At 42.7% G+C, this 21,170-nt stretch overlaps 7 protein-coding genes across 7 annotated transcripts; 5 read left to right on the top strand and 2 right to left on the bottom strand.

The window, feature by feature from the left end:
* Nucleotides 1-64: 64 nt before the first annotated feature.
* Nucleotides 65-2,202, top strand: BDB00DRAFT_872962 (Ppx/GppA phosphatase family-domain-containing protein; the record flags this gene model as incomplete). Its single annotated transcript, XM_053127021.1, has 2 exons — nt 65-452; nt 533-2,202. 2 exons carry the CDS (start codon nt 65-67, stop codon nt 2,200-2,202), a joined length of 2,058 nt encoding a protein of 685 aa, XP_052979181.1.
* A 2,994-nt stretch (nt 2,203-5,196) lies between these two features.
* BDB00DRAFT_788398 (uncharacterized protein) lies at nt 5,197-6,711 on the top strand (the record flags this gene model as incomplete). The annotated part of the gene is made up of 1 exon (XM_053120798.1): nt 5,197-6,711. The coding sequence occupies one exon, from the start codon at nt 5,197-5,199 to the stop codon at nt 6,709-6,711; it is 1,515 nt and encodes a 504-aa protein (XP_052979180.1).
* A 2,145-nt stretch (nt 6,712-8,856) lies between these two features.
* Nucleotides 8,857-9,998, top strand: BDB00DRAFT_826134 (ETC complex I subunit conserved region-domain-containing protein). The gene is made up of 4 exons (XM_053123704.1): nt 8,857-9,097; nt 9,203-9,353; nt 9,464-9,537; nt 9,632-9,998. The coding sequence occupies exons 1-4, from the start codon at nt 8,917-8,919 to the stop codon at nt 9,739-9,741; spliced, it is 516 nt and encodes a 171-aa protein (XP_052979179.1). The 5' UTR covers nt 8,857-8,916; the 3' UTR covers nt 9,742-9,998.
* Nucleotides 9,999-14,053, bottom strand: BDB00DRAFT_826131 (ATP-dependent protease La). Its single transcript, XM_053123703.1, has 12 exons — nt 13,019-14,053; nt 12,757-12,840; nt 12,353-12,648; nt 12,154-12,247; nt 11,969-12,072; nt 11,768-11,859; nt 11,643-11,687; nt 11,107-11,555; nt 10,890-11,034; nt 10,693-10,811; nt 10,564-10,615; nt 9,999-10,458 (listed from the first exon to the last, which is right to left on the bottom strand). Exons 1-12 carry the CDS (start codon nt 13,820-13,822, stop codon nt 10,124-10,126), a joined length of 2,619 nt encoding a protein of 872 aa, XP_052979178.1. The 5' UTR covers nt 13,823-14,053; the 3' UTR covers nt 9,999-10,123.
* Nucleotides 14,054-15,218: 1,165 nt separating this feature from the next.
* BDB00DRAFT_764685 (tryptophan synthase beta subunit-like PLP-dependent enzyme) lies at nt 15,219-16,307 on the top strand (the record flags this gene model as incomplete). The annotated part of the gene is made up of 2 exons (XM_053119471.1): nt 15,219-15,384; nt 15,475-16,307. The coding sequence occupies 2 exons, from the start codon at nt 15,219-15,221 to the stop codon at nt 16,305-16,307; spliced, it is 999 nt and encodes a 332-aa protein (XP_052979177.1).
* Nucleotides 16,308-16,617: 310 nt separating this feature from the next.
* BDB00DRAFT_764646 (NUDIX hydrolase domain-like protein) lies at nt 16,618-17,177 on the top strand (the record flags this gene model as incomplete). The annotated part of the gene is made up of 2 exons (XM_053119467.1): nt 16,618-16,833; nt 16,920-17,177. 2 exons carry the CDS (start codon nt 16,618-16,620, stop codon nt 17,175-17,177), a joined length of 474 nt encoding a protein of 157 aa, XP_052979176.1.
* A 141-nt stretch (nt 17,178-17,318) lies between these two features.
* On the bottom strand, nt 17,319-20,980 carry BDB00DRAFT_909122 (P-loop containing nucleoside triphosphate hydrolase protein; the record flags this gene model as incomplete). Its single annotated transcript, XM_053128632.1, has 10 exons — nt 17,319-18,006; nt 18,096-18,117; nt 18,218-18,660; nt 18,892-19,225; nt 19,451-19,526; nt 19,628-20,193; nt 20,282-20,516; nt 20,580-20,680; nt 20,760-20,828; nt 20,974-20,980. The coding sequence occupies 10 exons, from the start codon at nt 20,978-20,980 to the stop codon at nt 17,760-17,762; spliced, it is 2,100 nt and encodes a 699-aa protein (XP_052979175.1). The 3' UTR covers nt 17,319-17,759.
* Between the last annotated feature and the right edge of the window lie 190 nt (nt 20,981-21,170).

The raw sequence follows: 21,170 nt of genomic DNA, 5'->3' as shown, positions 1-21,170 counted from the left end.
TACTTCGTTTCACCTCTATTTCTTTTGAATCTCGTTTTGTTTGTTTAAAAACTCAAAATTCCAAATGTCACAATTGCCAACTGAGGCACCATTCGGTGTGGTTGACATGGGGTCCAATGGTATTCGATTCGGCATAGTCAGTGCGCTATCTCGCCATTTACCAGTAGCCTATGAAGAACGTGCGCCCATTTCACTTTTCGACGCACAAGGCGTTGAGCGTGTTATTCCAGAAGAAACAATATGCCAAGTCGTTACTAGTTTTCGACGCTTTCAACAGCTATGCGAACATGCTGGAGTAAAACCTTATAACGTCAAGATAATTGCCACGGAAGCTACGCGTTTGGCGCTCAACTCTCAAGAATTTATCGGCAGGATCTTTGATGCGACGGGTTGGAGCGTCTCACTCTTATCAAAAGAAGAAGAAGCTTTGATCTCTGCTTCTGGAATAGTAGGTAAGAAGCAACACAATTCTAATATCTGGCTTAAAGTGCATCTTATTCATCATTCGCGCATCAAAAAAACATTCTATAAGGCTCTTTTTACAAGGTGGATGGCGTTACGATGGATCTAGGTGGTGGCTCTGTCGAGTTCAGCTATGTGACCAGTAAGGGTGGCGAACTCGAGATATCATCTACGCCTGTGTCACTGCCGTACGGAGCTGCTGCTTTGAAGCGCCGTTTGGGCCAGTGTACTATCAGAAAGGAGCGAAAGGCCTTGCACGCTGAAATCGTATCCGAAATCCAAGCTGCTATCCAGCATGTCAATATACCTCCCAAGCTGCAGAGCAATGAAGGCTACACAATCTATATGAGCGGTGGCGGATTTCGCGCCCTTGGCTACTTGTCTATGAAAGCAAAAGGATCACATTTACAAAGTTTAGAAGGCAGCCGCCGCAGTTCGATAGTCGCAGCTCTAGGATCCCAATCAACAGACGGAGAGCAACCACAACAACAACATCATCATCATTCTCATCATCATGGTCAACACAGTCATCAGCATCACAATTCTCACCATAATCATCAGCAATCGCATCGAGACTTCATCACTTATCCGATCCCTATCATCAGCGGCTATACGATAACCGGTCAAGAACTACAAGAATTGGCCAACAACTACAAGAACAAGGATCCAGAAAAAACAATGAAGCGGCTAAAGGGTTTCAGGATATCCAAGCGGCGCGCTGGTATGGTGCCTGCAATCTGCTTCTTAGTTTCAGCAATGTTGGATGTCCTCCAGGTGCGACAAGTACATTTCAGCGAGGGTGGTGTGCGACAGGGTCTGTGCTACACACTGCTATCTCCAGAAGAACAACGAAAGGATCCTTTACTGGAGGGAGTCAAAGCGTATGCGAGCGGATTGCCCCACGCACTGTCATGTGGCGAACATGAAGCGATCTGGTCTATCTTGCAAGATGCAGTCCCGAGACCATATCTCGACCCCCAACACCCGTTGCAGTTGCATCGCCTGTTATCATCGGCAATACACTTGGCCAACTTGACAACGCATTACCCCAAAGAGACCCGCGCATTTGTTGCATTCCATATGCCGCTTGCCAGCGGGCCACTGGCCAACGTGCCCGGTATTACACACCAAGAACGAGCAACCCTGGCGCTTTTACTCGCATTCAGACAAGGCGGTGAAGTGCCCGATCCGATTTTCAAAACGATCCAGCGTATGCTAGGCCGCAAAGGAACCGCTGTATGCAAATATGTCGGCAGATTGATGGAGCTTCTTTTCACCATCTCGCCGCTCAGTCCCGGCATGGGTGTAGCGAAAAGCGGGATCTCGTTTGTAGCAACAGTACTCGACGATCCTGGACCTGTCGAATCATCTGAATCCTCTTCGACCACTTCATCGTCTTACTCGTCGTCATCCATGTCGTCTTCTCCAGCCAAACATAAAAATAAAGAGCAACTACGGCAGTACACTATTTCTTCTGGTACAACTGCAAACGACGAAAACAACAACGAAGTTCAGCACGACCCCACGGCAATCTTTTACCCACGTGTACGGCTCTGCATACATCTCCCGAAAAACCAGTCATGTCCCATGGTTGAGGCACCTGCAGTGATGTCTGTCATTGAAAGCATGGGCCAGAAAATTAGCTTTAAAAAGAAATTTGAAATGGATGAAGAACTACGATCCATATTAGCTCATCCCAATCTTTTTTCTGTGGACGTCATCCGTTCTGACGGTCCATAAACAAGAACTGTACTTTACATGTATCAACTTACTAGATTCTATAGCAATAAGCTATTCTGTCATCTGTAGCAACATCTTTTCTGTTTACTTGGTCTTGACATTATATATATATAATCATGTTCTTTCGGGGTTAAATGCGTAGCCACAGGAGCAGCAGTTTGCCAAAGGAGAATATACCGATCATTTGATGTTTAGGAAAAAATCAAAAGACGAGAAATGGTATCATTTGCGTCAGCATGGATGGTGATTTGAGGAACCCGGTGCATACTGTGCTGTGGTCACATTCTTGTAGAATACTTGTATATACACAATCTTAGTTACCGCACAGACACAAGGTGCATATAGTTTACCTTACATCCTTATATGTCCTCGTCGATTGGTTCATTACAGGCTATATATCTGCAAGCAACGATAACGTGTTACCAACTTGATTTCATTCATTATAATTATGAATGATATTCACTTTAACAATTGTTGTTGACCAAAGATAGACAATGTAATTGCGCAGCCATGGAAACAATAAAACGATGGTAGCAAATGCTTTGTGCGCTGACGACATTTATGCGTTTATATGTTGTACACACATTACTTCACCCACATTTGTCCTGCCTAATGAAGAAGGTGGGACAATCAATCCCAGCTTATCGGGCAAGAATTAGCTCCCATGCCATCGTATCAAACGTAAATATCCCTTTACCAATCAAATCTTTGTTGTAGCAGTCTTTAAATGGTCTAAAACCGAAGGGGAACGTTGTTTTTCTGTCGACCAATACGCGGTGAATGTTATAAGATATACATCGTGCTTTTTTAAGCACAAATTCAAGTATTTCCTTATTCCATATATGAAGATCACAGACAACCTCAAAGTATACCAGCTTGTTTGATATTCAGCCACGTTTCGAATGAATAAGAATGGCCAGAAGATCATCCGTAGGCTTACCTGCAACGGGAAACATTGATCTACCATTCGCAAAAGCTAAAAAAGAAGGTTTTTTATACGCCTGTTAACAACAAAGTATGGGAACTCCCAGTCGAAACCGGTACTTTTTGCTAAGGCTGTCATCTTTTATCTACAATTGCTTTATCAATCAGCTTTGTGAACATAAAATAACATTACCGTACAAGTTTCTTGATTGGTTTTTTAACTTATGCAATAGACGTCACAGGATCAATCAAAAAGGTCAAGCATTAATGAAACTTGAACATCTAGCAACATTTTGAGGTTTTCTCTGTATCATTTTCATTCATCTTATGCATTATGGCGAAAAAAAATAGGAGTTTTTACCAGGTTCAGTTTTGTCTCATCAGCCTGAAGCTCCGTATCTTTGGGGACATCGGCTCTAGAACTTTTAATGTTATCAAAATCAAATCAGGTAACCTGTTGTTGCTGTTGCTGTTTTTGCCGTCTCATCATGACGGGGACTTGGCGGATAATTATACTAAGTAGCACCTGTCTTTTCACATAAATATGTATATGTCATATTTTCTCGGAAAGCTGGATCAGAATTTGTAGCTGCATAGAATAAATACTGTCATTAATAGCCGAAAAGAACAGCTTCTAGCAATTTATCCATAATGTTACATATAAACAATAAAAAGTTTGATACAAAGCTCACATGAAATAAGGTTAACATACCCACTGGTATGCGAATTAAGTCATGTATGTATTTCTTCTATGCTATATCATGTATGATTTGCGATGCGTGGATATCATGACTGCCGGCAGCTTTCCTGCATCATTGGAACAGGGACTTTTCTATCGTGGAAGCTTATTTGTGCACGGGGCGGTTAACTTACTTTGATAAAATTACCTGTTATGCTGTTATGCCTCATGGGACCCACGTTGTAACAAAGCTGGCATAGACTATATGTACGTTACCAAGAAATATTCACGCGCCTGCGAGTAACAGCAGTAGCAGCAGCAATGGCGGCGGTACGTAATAGTACTGCGTACAGCGTGATATGACAGTATTATGAACCTGATTAAAACCGCTTTGCTAACCAAAACATCTCAAAATCTAATATTTGTCGGCAGCAGTAGATCAGCCTGTGCAAACAATTACGTCGCGTGCTACCAAAGTTTATTGAATTGGTCCAAAAAATTGGTTAAACTATGTCTACTTAGTAGCAATGCTTTACAGTACATGTATGTATATACATATAACCAGGAGAAAATGATACATGTTTTGAAACCGTTACAGATGCTGCCGCTGCTGCTACTTCTTGCTAGCCGCTTGCTGGTAGATGGTGACCGTCCTAATGCAGGAGATTGAAGGAAAGTAAAAAGGATCTCCTTTAAAAATCTTAGGTAATACCAGCAAGGGTCAAAAAAGGCTCATAGTGTTATTGCGTCCTACTATGTGTTTATTGACTAGGTAAGCTCTAAAAATATGATGATGGTACAGGGATACAACGAAATTTGTTATGACAGCCAGATGATCTTCAAGGATTTGTTGGGGCAGCCTGCAAAATGGGGATACGGGGAGGAGAAGGAGGTGGGGGGGGAGACAGAGAAATAGAGAGGATGGGCATGGAGGAAGCTATTGTTATTGGCACTGCTGGTATAGACGCCAGCATTAAGGAGTATGCATGGTTATGGTGTGCAAGCAGTTATGCAGTTACTTACACCCAGAGGATCGTCCAACCTATAGGAATGGTGCCGATACGATCAGATGATCATTTTGCCCAAAACACGGATACGTAGACTAGAACATACTCCACTCTTTTACTCTTTAGCTGTCAATATACCCCTCGTCGTACTGGTCGACAACATTTTGATTACCAAATATATTTAAAAAGGATGCGGTTGAACCAACGAAAAACTCCTCCAGGGTCCAACTAACTCCACACTTTTGATCCATTCTCTAGGCCTTTTAATTCTCTGCTTTTAATCATTTCCATTTTTCTTTCTTTCTTCTTCCTTGTTTCTTCGCTCTCCTCATATACACACCACGATACCATCTCTTTCGCTTATTTTTCCTGCTGTACAACTCAATGGAAACGTTCAAGCCTATCATTACTCAACATAACGGCATCCCACAGCGAGTCGAATGGGGATTCATGCTCGAGAATACGTTCTTTAAGACGTTTGAAAAACACAATCAACACATCATCGAGCGTAATTATCATGAAGTTTCTCAGCGCGTTGGCAGCAATTACGTCGATATTACAGACAAAAAGCTTGGTAGCAATGCACGCGTTTATTTCGGCGTAGAACAAATTCATCTGCGTATGCCCGGAACACGGTACTACGTGCAGCGGCGGCTAACACCGCTTGTATCTTATTCTTCACCAACGGGAGCTACCGCCATTTCCGCTGCAGCTGTCCATCAGAAGAGCCACCAAGCAGCTACTTGGACTTCTTCGCCACCACAAAATCCACGTCCCTCTACGTCATCACCAGCAAGCCTGATGTATGCTCGAAGATCTAATGGTATACGGTCCCGAGAAAGTAGCTCCGCCACATCTGTCAGTAGCAATAACTCGGTATTGATGACTACAGTTGCTTCTACTACCGCTAATACCGGTGGTTACATGCGTAATTCATCCGTCCGCCGAAGCTCAAGACGATACGGCAAGGGGAAAGTCAATAACAGCGCAGCAACACAGTACGCTAGTCGTGTCCAACCGTCAAAAAGCGCAAGAACGATTTCCAACTATCCTACGCCACCAGCAACTACAACAGCAAGCCCAGGAGCGCTTGATGACTTTGACTGGGACATCGTTCCTCGTTTGGCTCAAAAGCCATCCCAAGACTGGTCACTATCGACATCGTCATCTACTCCATCGCCAACTTCACCGCCCTCATCACCTGGACTCGCTAATAAAGAACCAATGGTTGCTTCGCATCAGCAAGCAGAACTTCCAAACATGCAGCCTTTTGCGCAGCCATCACAACACTATCATCACCGCCAACAACCGCAGATTAAAGCAGCTTTGGGAACAGCCAACGGATACTATCAGCCGACAACCGCAACGTTAACAACCATGCCATCTGCAACTACAAATTCCACTATCAATGGCAATGTCTCTGCTCCTACAATGACGACAACAGCTACTAGTCAATTTCCTATACCAGCTGTGATTGATAATAACTACAGCAGCTTGTCTTTGAATAGTATGAGCGATTACGACGTTGTCAGTGCGCTCAGCATGATGTCAATGCCTGTTTCTTCACAAGACCCCGTGCATCAACTCCATCAAGTAGACTTTTTGCCGCAGCAACAAATGCAACAACAACAACAACAACAGACGTCGATGTTCTTGAATCAGCTGCCGCTTGGGGCGGTAGCAGCAACAGCAGAACAAGTTTCAAATTCTTACTGGCCTTGGCCAATGGTACCGACCGCTACAACAAGCATGCAACAGACATTTGCAGCTGGTACTGCAGATCTCCAGTCTTGTAATAACACTCACAACAACGCATTCCACCCACTTTTTGCCGATGAAAGCCAACTGACCTGGTACACAAACAATCAAGCGAGTTCCTTGGGTTTTAACTATCAGTAATAATTGCAAATGATTCGCCCCGTCTCTTTTCCTCGCTCGATGCTGGCCCCATGCATATACATATCACCAAAAAAAGTTTCCTTTCTATCATCATAAACATTTCTCCATGTTTTCCAGCATCATTTTGTGACATCTCTTATATATATATATATGTAGCATATAGTCATTCTGCATACATATCTCATGGTCTCATGTTTTTCATCTCTTCCCATTTTATATCCCTTCGTCAACATTTCTTAATAATACATTTCATCCATTCTTAACACATACATAACAGCAATATTATCATAGCGAAAGATATATTGTAGTCAAAGATAATAAAAAAGGCATCATCTATTATTCTCCTATGGCTTCCTAGATTTTTTTTGTCAACTAAATGTGATAATGCTCACGCAAACAACAATGACAGGACAAAAAACTGCGTATAAACATACATGCATACATAAAACACAGTAGCTATATCATATCGTACCAATTTTCATCATGAGATCCTTATGATACTATGTACTACAATGTAAAAACATAATTGGATTGCATTGTTTTCCTGTTTTATTATAAGATTTTAATTAAATCGTCGGCACAGGCCGACAAAAGAGCTTTGTGTTTTTGAGAAGTTTTCTATCATCGCTTTACGATTAGGCTCATACACGTCTATACAGTATATTAATCAAGTGCTAACCTCATATTCTTCACCTGTCGTGCATCGTCAGGAAAACCGCCGCGACTTCTACTCTAAATAATATAGAAAACGCATATTATTTTACATATCATATTGCTGTCTATAGTAACGCACGATAAGAAATGGGCATCTACAAATAAAAGCGCCTATGGAAAACTACATAGTCTATCATCGATCGAAAACGCAAACGAGATATCGGTGACGTTATAAAAATAGAGATATATATGCTCACCCCATCAGAAAAAACATTTTAAAGTCGCACTAGCATGATGCGCTACGGACATTCTGACAGACTCATAATCATACTTCCTCCCTCAGAATTTCACAGTGACCTGGTTTGCATAGCATGCATTACATAGATCAATTTTTATCACTACATATGCCCTATTCGTATGCATATGCAGTGTAAGTCAAAAAATTTGAGAAAACACAACATGGAAACGATGCAATGCTGGTGAGATAAAGTTCCTTTCTATGACACAAACAACGGGTGCTTGAAGTTTGAGCTGTATGCAGTCATCTCCCGTCTATACGCACATATATGTTGGTGTGCCATACCTATTTACAGTATATGATATTGAGCTGAGCGTTTTAGTAAGTGCGTTTACTAAGTGGGATCCTATTGGCTCTTCTTCAACTTGTACAAAAAGAACTCGAGTGTAACATTTTTTCTACATAATACATACTACTGTAGATCTGTACAATAAAAAGCAAGAATTAAAGTACTCGATATTCTTCTACTCAAATACGTTATCTTTGTGTATCGTATAGGCAGGGCTGTCACAATTCCAACTCGGCGTTTCCACCAGTTAAATTACCCTTGACCCGCCCATTTTGCCACACAAAAAAGGGCGCCCCAAGTATACGTACAATTGTTTTAAGTTATGTACGTTGATTGGACTTATTCAACAAAATAGTGGTGATCCCTGGCTGTATGTACTTGTTAACGTGACGTTGAAATATCCCTACGAAATTATGTAGTGCGTGTGGTCCGTGTCCACACAGCAATAACTGGACACGACATTCTGTGAAACAGTTAGCACACAGTCCGCGGTGAGCTGAGAATTCGGTGTCCATAAAAGCGCATACGTGTTTCATATAAAAAAATGTTGTTGTTGGTAATCATCGCAGCTGCACTAACCATTGGAGCAACTGAGTAATCAATTGTCATTCAGTCCCACTTTGTAGTAATGGAACCACGTACTAGTTTTTTCACGCAATGTTGCATATTCATTAATTAAATACCTACTGAGCTGACACGCGTGATATAGCTATCCACTACGTCAGCGGAATAAAGATGAGTAGTTAGAGTAGTGACAGGAATGGTACACTATTTTAACCAATTGCATGGTTTATTATGATGGTCGGTAAATTGAATCCGAATTTCATTGGTCGTTGTGTTCCCATAAACAGCTCTAAAAGCTGCATAATAGTAACGTAATAGGCATGATCCAATCTCAGATTTTCTCCTTGGAGCCTTCTTACCTTTTGTTCTTTTCTGACCAATTCACACATTTACTACAACAATGTTGCGTTCAATCACCGCAGCTCAAACTACCTGTACTAGACCTTTGACAACTGCAGCACTGCGTTCATTCTCAACAACGCGTGCCGCAATGGTCAATGACAAAGACAAAGAAGCTGAAATTGCTAAAGCAGAAGAAAATAGAGCGCTGCATCCTTTGGATGCCATTTCTGGTGCTCCAGGTAAGTCCACTTAAAGAATGGAGACAATAAAGAGGAGCACACAAACGCGCGAAATATGATTATACAGAATAATACTGATAAATGTTTATACATATCCTTGTGTAGAGGAATTGTTGGACCGCACTGTGCGTATTTTCAGTCCTTCCAAACCAGCGACTCAGTCCGGCAAATTTGGTACGCGACACTGGCGTATCGATTTTGACATTCTACCAGAAGGAAATCGCTGGGAGAATCCATTGATTGGATGGGCATCAAGGTAACGTATTACAATAGGTCTACCATGAAAGGAGAACAAATGAGGGTGTTGTATGATGCTTCCATGGCAATATATATAATTACGCTGCTTTATCTCCATACTTAATGTAGCGCTGACTACCAGCAAGGACTGTCTATCAAATTCAGCACTAAAGACGACGCAATTGCTTTCGCTGAGAGACAAGGTAATTAACCAATCGCTGGATCATCGATATTTTGCCTTTTTGAGTGTATGTGCAAAGTTGGAGTCGACATGAGAGAGTTTACGCTTATTACTAGGTTGGAATTACTACGTTCAAGAGCCCAAGAAGGTTAAGTTCGCCAAGAAGTCGTATGCAGACAATTACAAATATGTTCCCGGCCAATTGAGACTGATTAAAACCAAATAAATCGAAAGTTGAAATATCTACCACTCAATGACTTTCGATCTCTCGTGACTTGGTATGCAAACAAAAGCAGATAGAGTGTAGAAAAACCAGGGTGACATGCAATATTGCTGTGGTATGTCTCTTTGTGCTTGTTGTGTGGATGTTATAATGGACGAATAGGTCGCTCAGTTATTTTCTTTTGCGAGAGCTTACAAACAAGAAGCTGGAACATAAGCTACTCTCACTTTTGCACTACAGCAATACAATGTAGTATATATTCTTGTACTCATCTAAACAAATCCAACCCAGCTTTAATGCAAATTGTATATAAAAATTAATACGAAAGGAAGAAGAAAAATAAGAACTATGTATAATTATCAAGAGTTATTGGTTGTTGCGTTCTTTACAGATGGCTTTCATAAGTGCGTGCGGTCCATTTTTCGGTTGAATCCTCACTAATGACCAACGCAGCTTCCAGAACATCCCAGATTGTCTTTGCATACACAAATCTGATTTCTTGCTTGACACTTTCGGGGACATCAGCTTCAACATCCTTGCGGTTGCGGTAAGGCATGATAATCTTTTTGATACCTGCACGGTGTGCAGAAATGGTCTTTTCTTTGATACCGCCTACCGGAAGTACTTGGCCGCGAAGCGAGATCTCACCGGTCATAGCCGTGGTTGGTTTGACACAATAGCCTGAGAACAGTGATACAAGTGAAGTGACCATTGTTACACCTACATATACACATAATTGTGACAGTAATGGTTAGTTTTTTTCTATGTACCTCTAGAATATATCAATAATAAGTGAATTTTCAGAAACGTCTCGTATATATATACCTGCACTTGGTCCGTCCTTTGGGATTGCACCACTTGGCATGTGAAGATGGACCTAAAAATGCATATGCTGTCAGCCATTCTTATCTTATTTTAAAGTCTAATCATAGCTAAGAGGATATGTATACATACATCGTGCTTTTCAACAATGTTTGTGTCGATAGTAGGTGCAATTTTCAATATATAGGCATGTGCTTTGACCCAGGTAAGAGCAATCTGAGCAGATTCCTTGATAACGTCACCCAAAGATCCTAAAATGTCACGACATGTAGTTAGTATATAATAAAACGTCACTTTGGGTTATCACCACTAAAATTTCCATAGTTTACCTGTCAACTGGAGTTCACCCTTGCCAGGCATTTTTGTCGATTCGACAAAAAGGATACCACCATTACCGCTACCAGAGTATGCAAGGCCAGTAACAACGCCAGGGTATGGGTCACGTTCCGCAACTTCTTTGACAAAGGTAGGAATCTACCAGATAGATTAAATTAGTCAGTATCATCGATATTTGAGCTCTATAACAGCGATTGCATAAACACTTACACCTAAAATATCCTCAAGGTCGGCCAATTTAACCTTTGGAACATATTTGTCCATCGTACCGGTTTCTTGAAGCTCAGCAAGCTCAACACACTTGGAGCGCACAACAGCCGCGATGGTCCGTTCAAGACTTCTTACACCACTTTCACGCGTGTAGTTTTCAGCTATCTTGAGTAAAACATCGTCAGAGATAATGACCTGGTCTGGTTCCAGACCATGGGCCTTGATTTGCTTGGGTAGCAGGTGAGATCGAGAAATATGAAGCTTTTCTTCAAAGGTATAACCGTTCAAATGGATAAGCTCCATACGATCAAGAAGAGGTTCGGGAATAGTTTCAAGCGAGTTGGCGGTAGCAATAAACAAGACGTTGGACAAATCAAAGGGAAGATTGAGGTAATGGTCTGAAAATGTGTGGTTTTGTTCGGGATCCAATACTTCGAGAAGGGCAGCAGCTATGTATAGAGATTGTAGTCGTGTTAGAGAGATACCGAATATGTCATATACGATATTGTAGGAAACCCAAGATATATTATTTTTACCTGGATCACCATAGTGTGTAGAGTGAACAAGCTTATCGACCTCATCTATCAAGAATATAATGTACATATCAGTAAATTTGACTGTTATTATTGATATATATTAGCAGTTAGCAGTGGTAAGTTACCTAGCAAGAAAAGCGGATTGTTCACTCCTACTTTGCGCAAACCTTGGACGATGAGGCCAGGCATAGCACCGACATAAGTTCGACGGTGACCGCTAGATAGAAGAAGAATTCATGTTAATGATTGATCCTTAGTGCTGATTGAGAGTGGATATGGACTATGATTACTATGGATTTTCTTCTTTCATATTACTAACAACTTACCGCATGTCCGCCTCGTCGCGTACACCACCCAATGAAATTCTGTGGAACTCTCGCGACAGTGCACTCGCGACCGAGCGACCAAGAGAAGTCTTACCCACACCAGGCTAGAATGAGATGATTAATTTGGGAAGACAGTAAAATTTTCTCGGTTAATTTCTCGGGGACAGAGTGGGCATGTAGCTTACCGGACCGACAAGGCAAATAATAGGTGCCTTGAGATCACCCTTAATCTTTACGACAGACAGGTACTCAATAATTCTCTTTTTGACATGGTCAAGACTATTGTTTAAAATGGCCAAAACCAGGATATTAGTATTATGATATACATATATACATATACATTGGACATGTCCACTTTTGATGCATAAAGAAAAGAAATCATACCCAAAATGGTCGTTATCAAGTTGTTGCTTGGCGCGTTGGATGTCGATAGCTTCATCTGATTTCTTGGACCAAGGTAGTTCGGCCATCAATTCGAGATAGTTTCGAATCACAGACCATTCACTCGAGGACGGTTGAAGTTTCTTTATGCGCTTGAGTTCTCGCTGAGCAACAGTTGCGGCTTCTGATGGTAAGTTGGCTTCAGTCAATCTACGCGTGAGTTGACCGATGTCATCCTCTTCCTTTCCATTCGCTGCTCCACCGTCAATTTCTCCAAGTTCGCGTTTGATGGCTTCCAACTGACCATGAGAGGTGAAGGGGAGTAAAGATTTGGTGGGTGGATTTCACACGAGTCAGTCATTCCGTAATCTGATTTCCATTTCGGGATAATTTAAAGCAGGTCTCACCTGTTGGCGGAGGTAGAACTCCCGCTGACGCTTGTTAAGCTTGCCTTCGATACTGGAGTGGATCTGTTCAGAAATTTTGAGAACCTATACATGAAAAAGTAATGATCACATAGAGTTAGTAAGCTAGTGGGGGCAGCGATTGCAGGCCTCCTTTCTGGTGAAAGCATCCAAGTTACGTCACAACCCTCGAACCAATCTCTCTTCTTCAGCATAACTGAAAGCAGTTTCCTCTGCTTTAGTTGCAGCATGAGATATACATTACATGTAATTGGCGAGTCATCCATTCGGACATCTTAATCAATCGTTCCTTGATGTCGGTATTCGACAACATCCAGAGTTTCTCATCAAATGACGTTTCAATGACCGACACCAGCATATCAGCAAGTACCAAAGGAGATACGCCATCGATGAGCTTGCCAAGCTGTTCGATCAAAGAGTCTGGCATTTGTAGCTCGCGCATCTTGGCCAAGAACTCGCGACACAATGCCTTGAACGCGATCGTTTCATCCTTGAGATGCTCGATTTTGATCTCTTTCGTGGGCCGTTCAATGTATTTAACTTTGGCAAGCACGTTTGATCCGTCTTGAACGATACGATCGACACGTAGTCGGGCTACGCCTTCGATAAAGACAGAAACGACACCGAGTCCAGAACGCTGCACACGTAGAATGCGAGCTGCGCAACCGTATTCAAATAGACGGTCCTTTTCGCCTTTTTTTACCAAACCGGATTCCAACTCTTCATGGCTCATGTCTTGGTCATTACTGTTAAAGCTTTTGTTCCCGTCAATACCGTTGTTGTTGTTCTTTTTGCTGGTGTTGCTGCTATGGACAACAACCGCTTTCTCTTCAGTCAACGTCGTCGAGTTTGTGGTATCACTGGTAGCAACAGGCTTTAGCGGAATGCAGACGAGATGTGCGCCCTTGCGCTGATCTGAGGTTCGAAAATGTCGACGGGTCAGTGCGGATGCTTCTCTACCCCGCATTGTGATTTTCAACACAACCGAAGGTAGCAGCACTTTGTTTTCCAGTGGTACCACTGCGAGAGTTTCTGGTAGTTGCGACATTAGTATCCAAGGTTTATGAGCAAAAGGTCGTAATGTATGGTTCGGGAGGGAGGTTGGAAATGAGCTTAAGAAGAGAGAGCAAATAATTTAAAAGAAAGGTAGAAAGTGGGTTGAATATCGCTTGTTGTGGGTGTGGTTTTTGCTCCACTGTTATATAAGCATGTGATCGGACTAGTTCTTTAAACATACGCAATCGTCTAGTAAGGAAGGCTGCGGAAATCTTAACTTTTTAGGATTGTTGCCAAAGCCATAACGCGAGAAGAAAGCCGCAAGCATGCAACATCGGAGAATAAGATATACTCTTTTCAATGTAGCCATTTCTTAAAGACGACGTCCTTCCTAAAGCACCAGTAGTGTATCTACGATTAATGCATTCAAAATATCACAATTTTAGTCATCAAATCGCTGAATGGGGCGTGAAGCATGAATGGTCCATTCTTGTGTAACGTAAATTACATACAGTGAAAAATGCAATATGAGGCCATGGGAATCGTCCCATAAAACGTGGTCGTGCTCACCAACCATCTTAGTATGCGTGATATCAGATGCCTACCATAATACACATACTGTATGCAGAGCATATTCTCTCCGCCTTGCTCGACCTCCTCAATTAATTTATCTTTTTGCAAAATCTATGGTTATTATTCCCTTTCTTCTACACTTCTTTGTTCAAAAGGGCCTTTTCAACGGTAACTTATTAACCAAGTAAATGATAGAAGAGCCTATTAGGGGCTTTATAATATAGTACATGAGTAAGCTGCTTTACATATAAATTAATGAGCTTTGGCGGAAATTGTTAATGATGTGTACAGTATTTCGTGTACATTCCTGGTTGAGTCCTTCTTTATTCAGGCAAGTGTTGCGTATTTCAATTATAAGGTTTTAAGACGTCATGAGTCTGTTTTGCGTATCTCGATTATAAGGTTCCTGACGTCATGAAGTCTGTGTTGAGTATGCAAGGGTCAACATATCCAAGATGTAAGTATCATGATGGCAAATACATTGTTGCTTCCTTTTTCTATATGTCATGGCTGTTTCTTTGCGTTTGATGTCAAGCGTTATTTCATCACGTGACCATGAGAATTTATTGACTTACGGTTACTACTGACAGCAAAGGGGTTTGCAGGAAAGTGTACGTGGTACTGCGTGCTATACCCACTTCATGTTAATATCAACGAGGTGTCAAAAATTGTTGATGTGATCTTCGATGCTTATTGTACTTATTGGACGATTATAATCATACAGAACTTTTTTACAAACTGCTATACCTATCATGAAGACAACAAAGAAGATGACAGTCTTAATGACAGAATCACGCGGTAGTGGTACATATACCGTGCTATACTATGGATTGACGGAGCAAATAGTACTTCTTTTTTTCCCGCGGAAGAACATAATGACGGACACAATTACAATTGAGGATGTTCAAGCGGCGGCTGCACGTATCAATGTACATCGCACACCTGTCCTGACGAGCACTGCCATAAGTAGCATAGCTTCTGAAAACGCGGGCGTTCCTCTTGAACTCTTTTTCAAGTGTGAGCTGCTTCAGAAGACAGGATGTAAGCAATCTTAACTGCGAGAATTAAAGTTGGATCGTAAAATGAAAAGCAGTACTTAAAGGTCTCCATACAAAACATATTCGACGGTAGCATTCAAAATTCGAGGAGCAACGAATGCGGTTCAGTTGCTAACCGACGCCGACGCGGGAAAAGGTGTTGTAACTCATTCGTCCGGCAACCACGCACAGGCCCTTGCACTTGCTGCGCGCATGCGCGGAATCCCTGCGTATGTCGTCATGCCGAACAACTCACCGCAAGTGAAAAAAGATGCAGTCAAGGCTTATGGTGCCCAAGTGATTGAATGCGAGCCAACCCTAGAACAGCGCGAAACGACGGCACAAAAAGTAATCGACGAGACGGGTGCCACGTTTATCCACCCATACAATAATCCACATGTGATTGCAGGCCAAGGCACGATTGCGTTGGAAACGGTTGCTCAAGAACAGCAGCTGGATGCGTTGGTGGTACCCGTCGGTGGAGGTGGTATGCTCTCTGGATGTTCGATTGCTACCAAGGCACTGAGTCCACGTACGCGCGTGTTTGCTGCCGAACCATTGGATGTCAACGATACGTACCGATCCTATGCGGCAAAAGAGCGAGTAACTAACACGGTGGGAGCCCGATCGGTTGCGGACGGACTATTGACGAATCTTGGTGAAATTGCGTTTTCTGTGGTGATGGAAAACGTGGATGGCGTATTCGTTGTGACGGAAAAAGAGATCATACAGGCAATGCAGCTGGTGTGGGGCAGGATGAAGCTGTGCATCGAGCCAAGCGCAGCCGTTGGCTTGGCTGTGGTGTTGTATAACAAGGATTTCCATGCGCGGGTTAAACAAGACGAATTGCGAAGGATCGGCATTATATTGTGCGGCGGAAACGTCGACTTTGCCAATGCGGTTGCATTGTTTGAAAAGTTCAAGTAGATCGATGGAAAACCAGGAAGTCTGCTTGATACATTTGCAGGGTGATGCGTACGTATTCAACAGTATATGTAATTGCATGGGAAGAAAAGGGGAGGGATATACACATTAAAAAGCTTGTTTGTTTGTGAGCTTTTGCCAAATAGCAAATCACATGGCTGAAATAGAGAGAGCTGCCGGATATTTTTAGTTAATGCTTGAAAAGGCGCAGTAGTAAGACCCGAAAAAAAAGTTCAGCTCTTGGCTTTCCTCCCTTTCCTTTTCTCTTTTCCTCTCTTCACCTCCTCATTCGCAGACACAATTCATTCACATAATGAGCGCTCCTAATCCACCAGCACCAGCATTAGCACAGGGACAACAACAGCAGGCCGATAATATTGAATATACCAAAAAGGCTCGACACGGCCACGGAAAAGACGTGACAGATGATAGCGGTATTCGGCAAGTCGCAGGCTGTCTTCCGATAGATCCAGTCAACATGCGTTTCCTTTTAGTTTCTTCGCGGAAGAGGCCAGGCGCATGGGTGATTGTAAGTTGATCATTGATGCTCTCCTCTTGTGATCATTTTTCCATCTTTTTTCCACACTAAAGCTCATGATGCGGGTCGTTCTTTAGCCTAAAGGCGGCTGGGAAGAGGATGAAACACAAGAACACGCTGCACTGCGTGAGACGTGGGAGGAAGCAGGTATCAAAGGCACAATCATACGACAGATTGGCGTCTTTCAAGAACGAAACAAGAAGGGTGTAAAGGCACATCACTGGATCTATGAACTGGAAATTCGTGAAGTTGTCAAAAAGTTTCCTGAAAAAAAGAAGCGTGAGCGACGATGGGTAAGGAGCATTAATTTATGTGGGGTGGGGAGGGGGGCCTAGTGGGTGTGAAGGATGACTGCGTGCAAGAGAAAATCAACCGTACGATCTGTTAGTTTACGTACGACGAAGCGTTGATTGCAACAAAATCGGCTTACTTGCATGACGCTATCCGACTGTCAAGTCTCAACCCTGCAGTGAACGCGCACAATGCTACCCCGGCGCACCAGTCGCAAGATGGCCCTCAATCTAAAGCAAAACAACAGCAACCACCAACTCCACCGCAGCAACAGCAACAGCAAGAAGCATCACAGCCTGCTGAACTTCCTCCATCACCGCCAAACGGCGAGGTGGGCAAAAAGTCATTAGGCAAACAACTGAAGGCATTGTTTCATAAAAAGTAGACACATATATCCCTTGCAGAAGAAGACAGACCCTGTCTTACTTCATATATACGTTATAATGTACACTCATCCATACACAACCCTGTCCACATTTGTCTGTCCAGCCCCGCCCTCGCACCCCCTGTTCATCGACGTGTCACTTCAATCCCTCGCCATCCTATTCCATATCATTCTAAGGGGCACCTATTTCTTTTTTAAAGACAAGGAAGAAAATATTCATCCGCATTTGCATAAGTTATTATTAACGGCGCTCTTTTACGAGATATTTTAAAAATACAAATGACGTTGATAAAGTGATGATGGCAAACAGACAGAGTCGTACTACGTCAGCCCAAAATGCTTGTCCGTTGAATCCAAATCGAGCAAGGATCACTGGCCCAGGGATCTGAATATCGGCAATTGACTTGTCTCGCAGTGTGATGTCCTTGAGCTCATTGACAATCAGCGCTTCGTATCCGTAGTTGAAAAAACTCAGATACTTGAGCCAACTACAAGCATAGTTTACAAGAATTAGTTAGTGACGTATATTCCTTGTGCATCGGTTCCTGCATGATTGCATAACATCCGTGGTGCTTACTTTAGAATACCAGGAATATGATCTAAAGTGTGAATAGTTCAAGGGGCATGTATTCAAGGGTTTTGGTAAGTAATGCTTTCGTCGTGCACCAGGGTTACATGATACATTGTTGTGCTCATTACCTTTATTAAGAAGGAAACCTCCAAACAACATGGAAAAGAGCATGACAAGACTGGCAAGCAGATTGGCAGCTGAAACATTCTTGAATGCCGTTGCAAAACAAAGGCATACGCCTGCTGCAGCTAGATTGAACAGGACGAGTACGAGCAGAAATTTGCCAAACACAGGTAATGCAGGATTCAGTCCGACCATATAGTAGCTAAGCGAGCCCATCACCAGTGGAGGAAGGACGCGCAGCGGCACAATGTCGAACAAAACCTTGGCGCAAAAATAGCTGGCAGGGCTGTAGTATCCGTTTTCCCGCTCGCGCATAAACAAAACACGCTCCCTGCTGAACATGTCTAGTGCACTTGTTGATGCAAAGCCGAGTAATGCACACATAAAGAACAGCACGCCAAGTCTGTTTTGGACACCAGACAAATCAACGCCAACTTGCCAGAATAAACTGCCAAGCAGTACACCAAGTAATGCTGAGCAGACTAGGTGGGCAAAGAATAGGAAAGGGTTGCGGTACAGATTGATGAATGTCCGAGACGAAAGGAGGGACTACATCGTGTTTTAACCGCTGTAAGTATCAAGAGCTATTCATAAAGCAACTGTTATACATACGACTTCATGGAAAAATTGGACCATGGATAACGGGGAGTAATAGCCGCTGTCGCTATTATCGACCCACACCGAGTATCGCGCATTATTTGTTGAATTATTGTTGCTAGATTGTCTTATCTTGGAACGCACAGCGCTGTAAATATTAGATGATCTGTATGATTCAATAAGATGATAGGCGTGGTTGGACTCGGATAAAAGTGTAAATTCGGAGGAGGGTTGTGGTTCATGGCTATTCATTTCTCGCACTGTATCGGATATAAGCTGTCGCGATTCTTCGGACGGTCGAAGGTCGTCTAGCTGTTGTGTGCTAGTTATAGATGATGCACGACTTCGTGGTAAGGAAAATGAGCGGTCATCTGGGCGATCGTCTGCATCTTCTGGTCGTTTCATAGTAAGGTCGACTGATACATTTTGTGGGTAATTATGATATTAATGCTTTATCTGGCGGAAAAGTGAAAGTAGGTATACGCGTCCAAAGCTTCTTTCATTGCTTACTTAGATAATCGGCAACATTGTAATCTGTCGGTACAGGAAACCCAATTTCTCGAAAGAAGTACGATGTTTGGTTGGCAGGCCCAAAATATACCTTTTATTGTTACTAAGATTTGCTGTAACTCCTCTTTTACTTTTAGTATCACTCACCGTATGTCCTCCAGCGAGAAGCATCAATGAATCAAACATCTTGAAAATATTCGATCGAGGCTACATAGTATACAATTATGTGCATCTTTTTTAGTTTATGTTGTTTTGAAGTAGCAGCAGAAGCAGTAATGATGTTAGCCGTCAGACGCTTTTCTTATTACCTGGTGTATGGTAACAACAACAGTTCTTCGCCCCTGTTTACTTAATTTGCGAAGACATTCCATCACGACACCAGCATTGAATGCATCCAGACCGCTGGTTGGTTCGTCCAAGAATAGTAGGCTTGGGCTAGTCACCAGCTCTTTGCCAATACTCACACGCCTCTTTTCACCGCCACTGATACCTCGCTGACCGGGAGTTCCGATAGGTGAATCCGCAATAGCTTCCAACCCGAGTTCATGTATTACATCGGCCACTCGTTTCTGCTTTAACCGCACGCTCATCTTGCGTGGCAGACGGAGAGAAGCAGCGTACATCAAAGTTTCTCGCACAGTCAGTGTTCCCATCAGCGTATCGTCCTGATCAACAAAACCAGACAATTGCTTGAACCGCCGTCGCGTTGGTACAACGCCATTGACCATGATACTACCACTAGCAACACCGCGTTTGTGTTTCCGCGCCAAAATGTCCAGCAACGAAGATTTTCCAGCTCCTGATGGCCCCATTACAGCCAATAGTTCGCCGGGCTCAACATAGCCTGATATTCCGGACAAGACGTTCTTACCACCTATCATTCAACGGTATCCTACGATGAGTACAGCGTTTCATACTGCTTTTTCTAAATAAAATATCCAACAGCGTTTTTAGGTATTTACCAACAGTATAGCAGATATCATCAAACGTTAGCAGCACCTCCTTGCGCATATCCTCAAGCATTTCCATCTCTTGAGCCGCGGCCTCGCTCTCGTCATAGTTATCTAGCTCTATCCGAGAGCCAAACATGCGTTGCTGTCGTCGTGCAGTTACCTTGACGACTATATACATTACGATACAAGCCAAGACAATGGCCGATAGAATGACGGTTTCGGTGAACTGGGAAAACTCGCGTTCCTATAAAAACAAATAAATGTCATAGAAATTGAAAACAATACTTGCCAACAGATCAAGACTTACGATAGGATGGACATCAAGATAGTCTTGCTCGTTCGCACATTCGCCAACATCGCAGTTCAGGCGTATATTATCCGGAAAAACGCTTACCAAGGTCGAGTATTCTTTGAATCCAAATAACTAGTCATTAGCATTTTCCCTCAAGAACTGTGACACCTCTTGATATCCAAACATATTCATTACCATTATACCAGCAATCGATTCCATCCTTGCAAAACCATTCTGATGGACCCTTCACATTTGCAACGAGTTCTGACATATCTGAATTTTATTGGACATAAATGTAACAAACATGATTGTTTAGTGAGAACAAGACCTTTTCTTCGTACCAGCCACTTAATCAAGAGTTTACTGTCCATGTAAAACCTACCTACTTCTCCGCCGCACATAAAAGCACCCTTCATGCAGCCACACGTTGCCTTTGGACATTTTCCGTGGACATCAATCCCATCAGTAGCTATAGCCCGTGCCACCCCGAAAAAAAAAGATCAGGCACTATTAAAATATCTTTTGAACGTCACCCAAATCCTTACTTGTCTGTGTGCACTCTGAGAGTTCGCAGTAAAACTGTTCCTCTGTATCCTTCCAAAATTG

Source organism: Zychaea mexicana, assembly GCF_025766255.1.
Source record: "Zychaea mexicana strain RSA 1403 chromosome Unknown BDB00scaffold_42, whole genome shotgun sequence".
Classification (NCBI taxonomy): Eukaryota; Fungi; Mucoromycota; class Mucoromycetes; order Mucorales; family Lichtheimiaceae; genus Zychaea; species Zychaea mexicana.
Note: the sequence above shows the minus strand (reverse complement) of the source record. Positions and strands in the feature narration are given on the sequence as shown.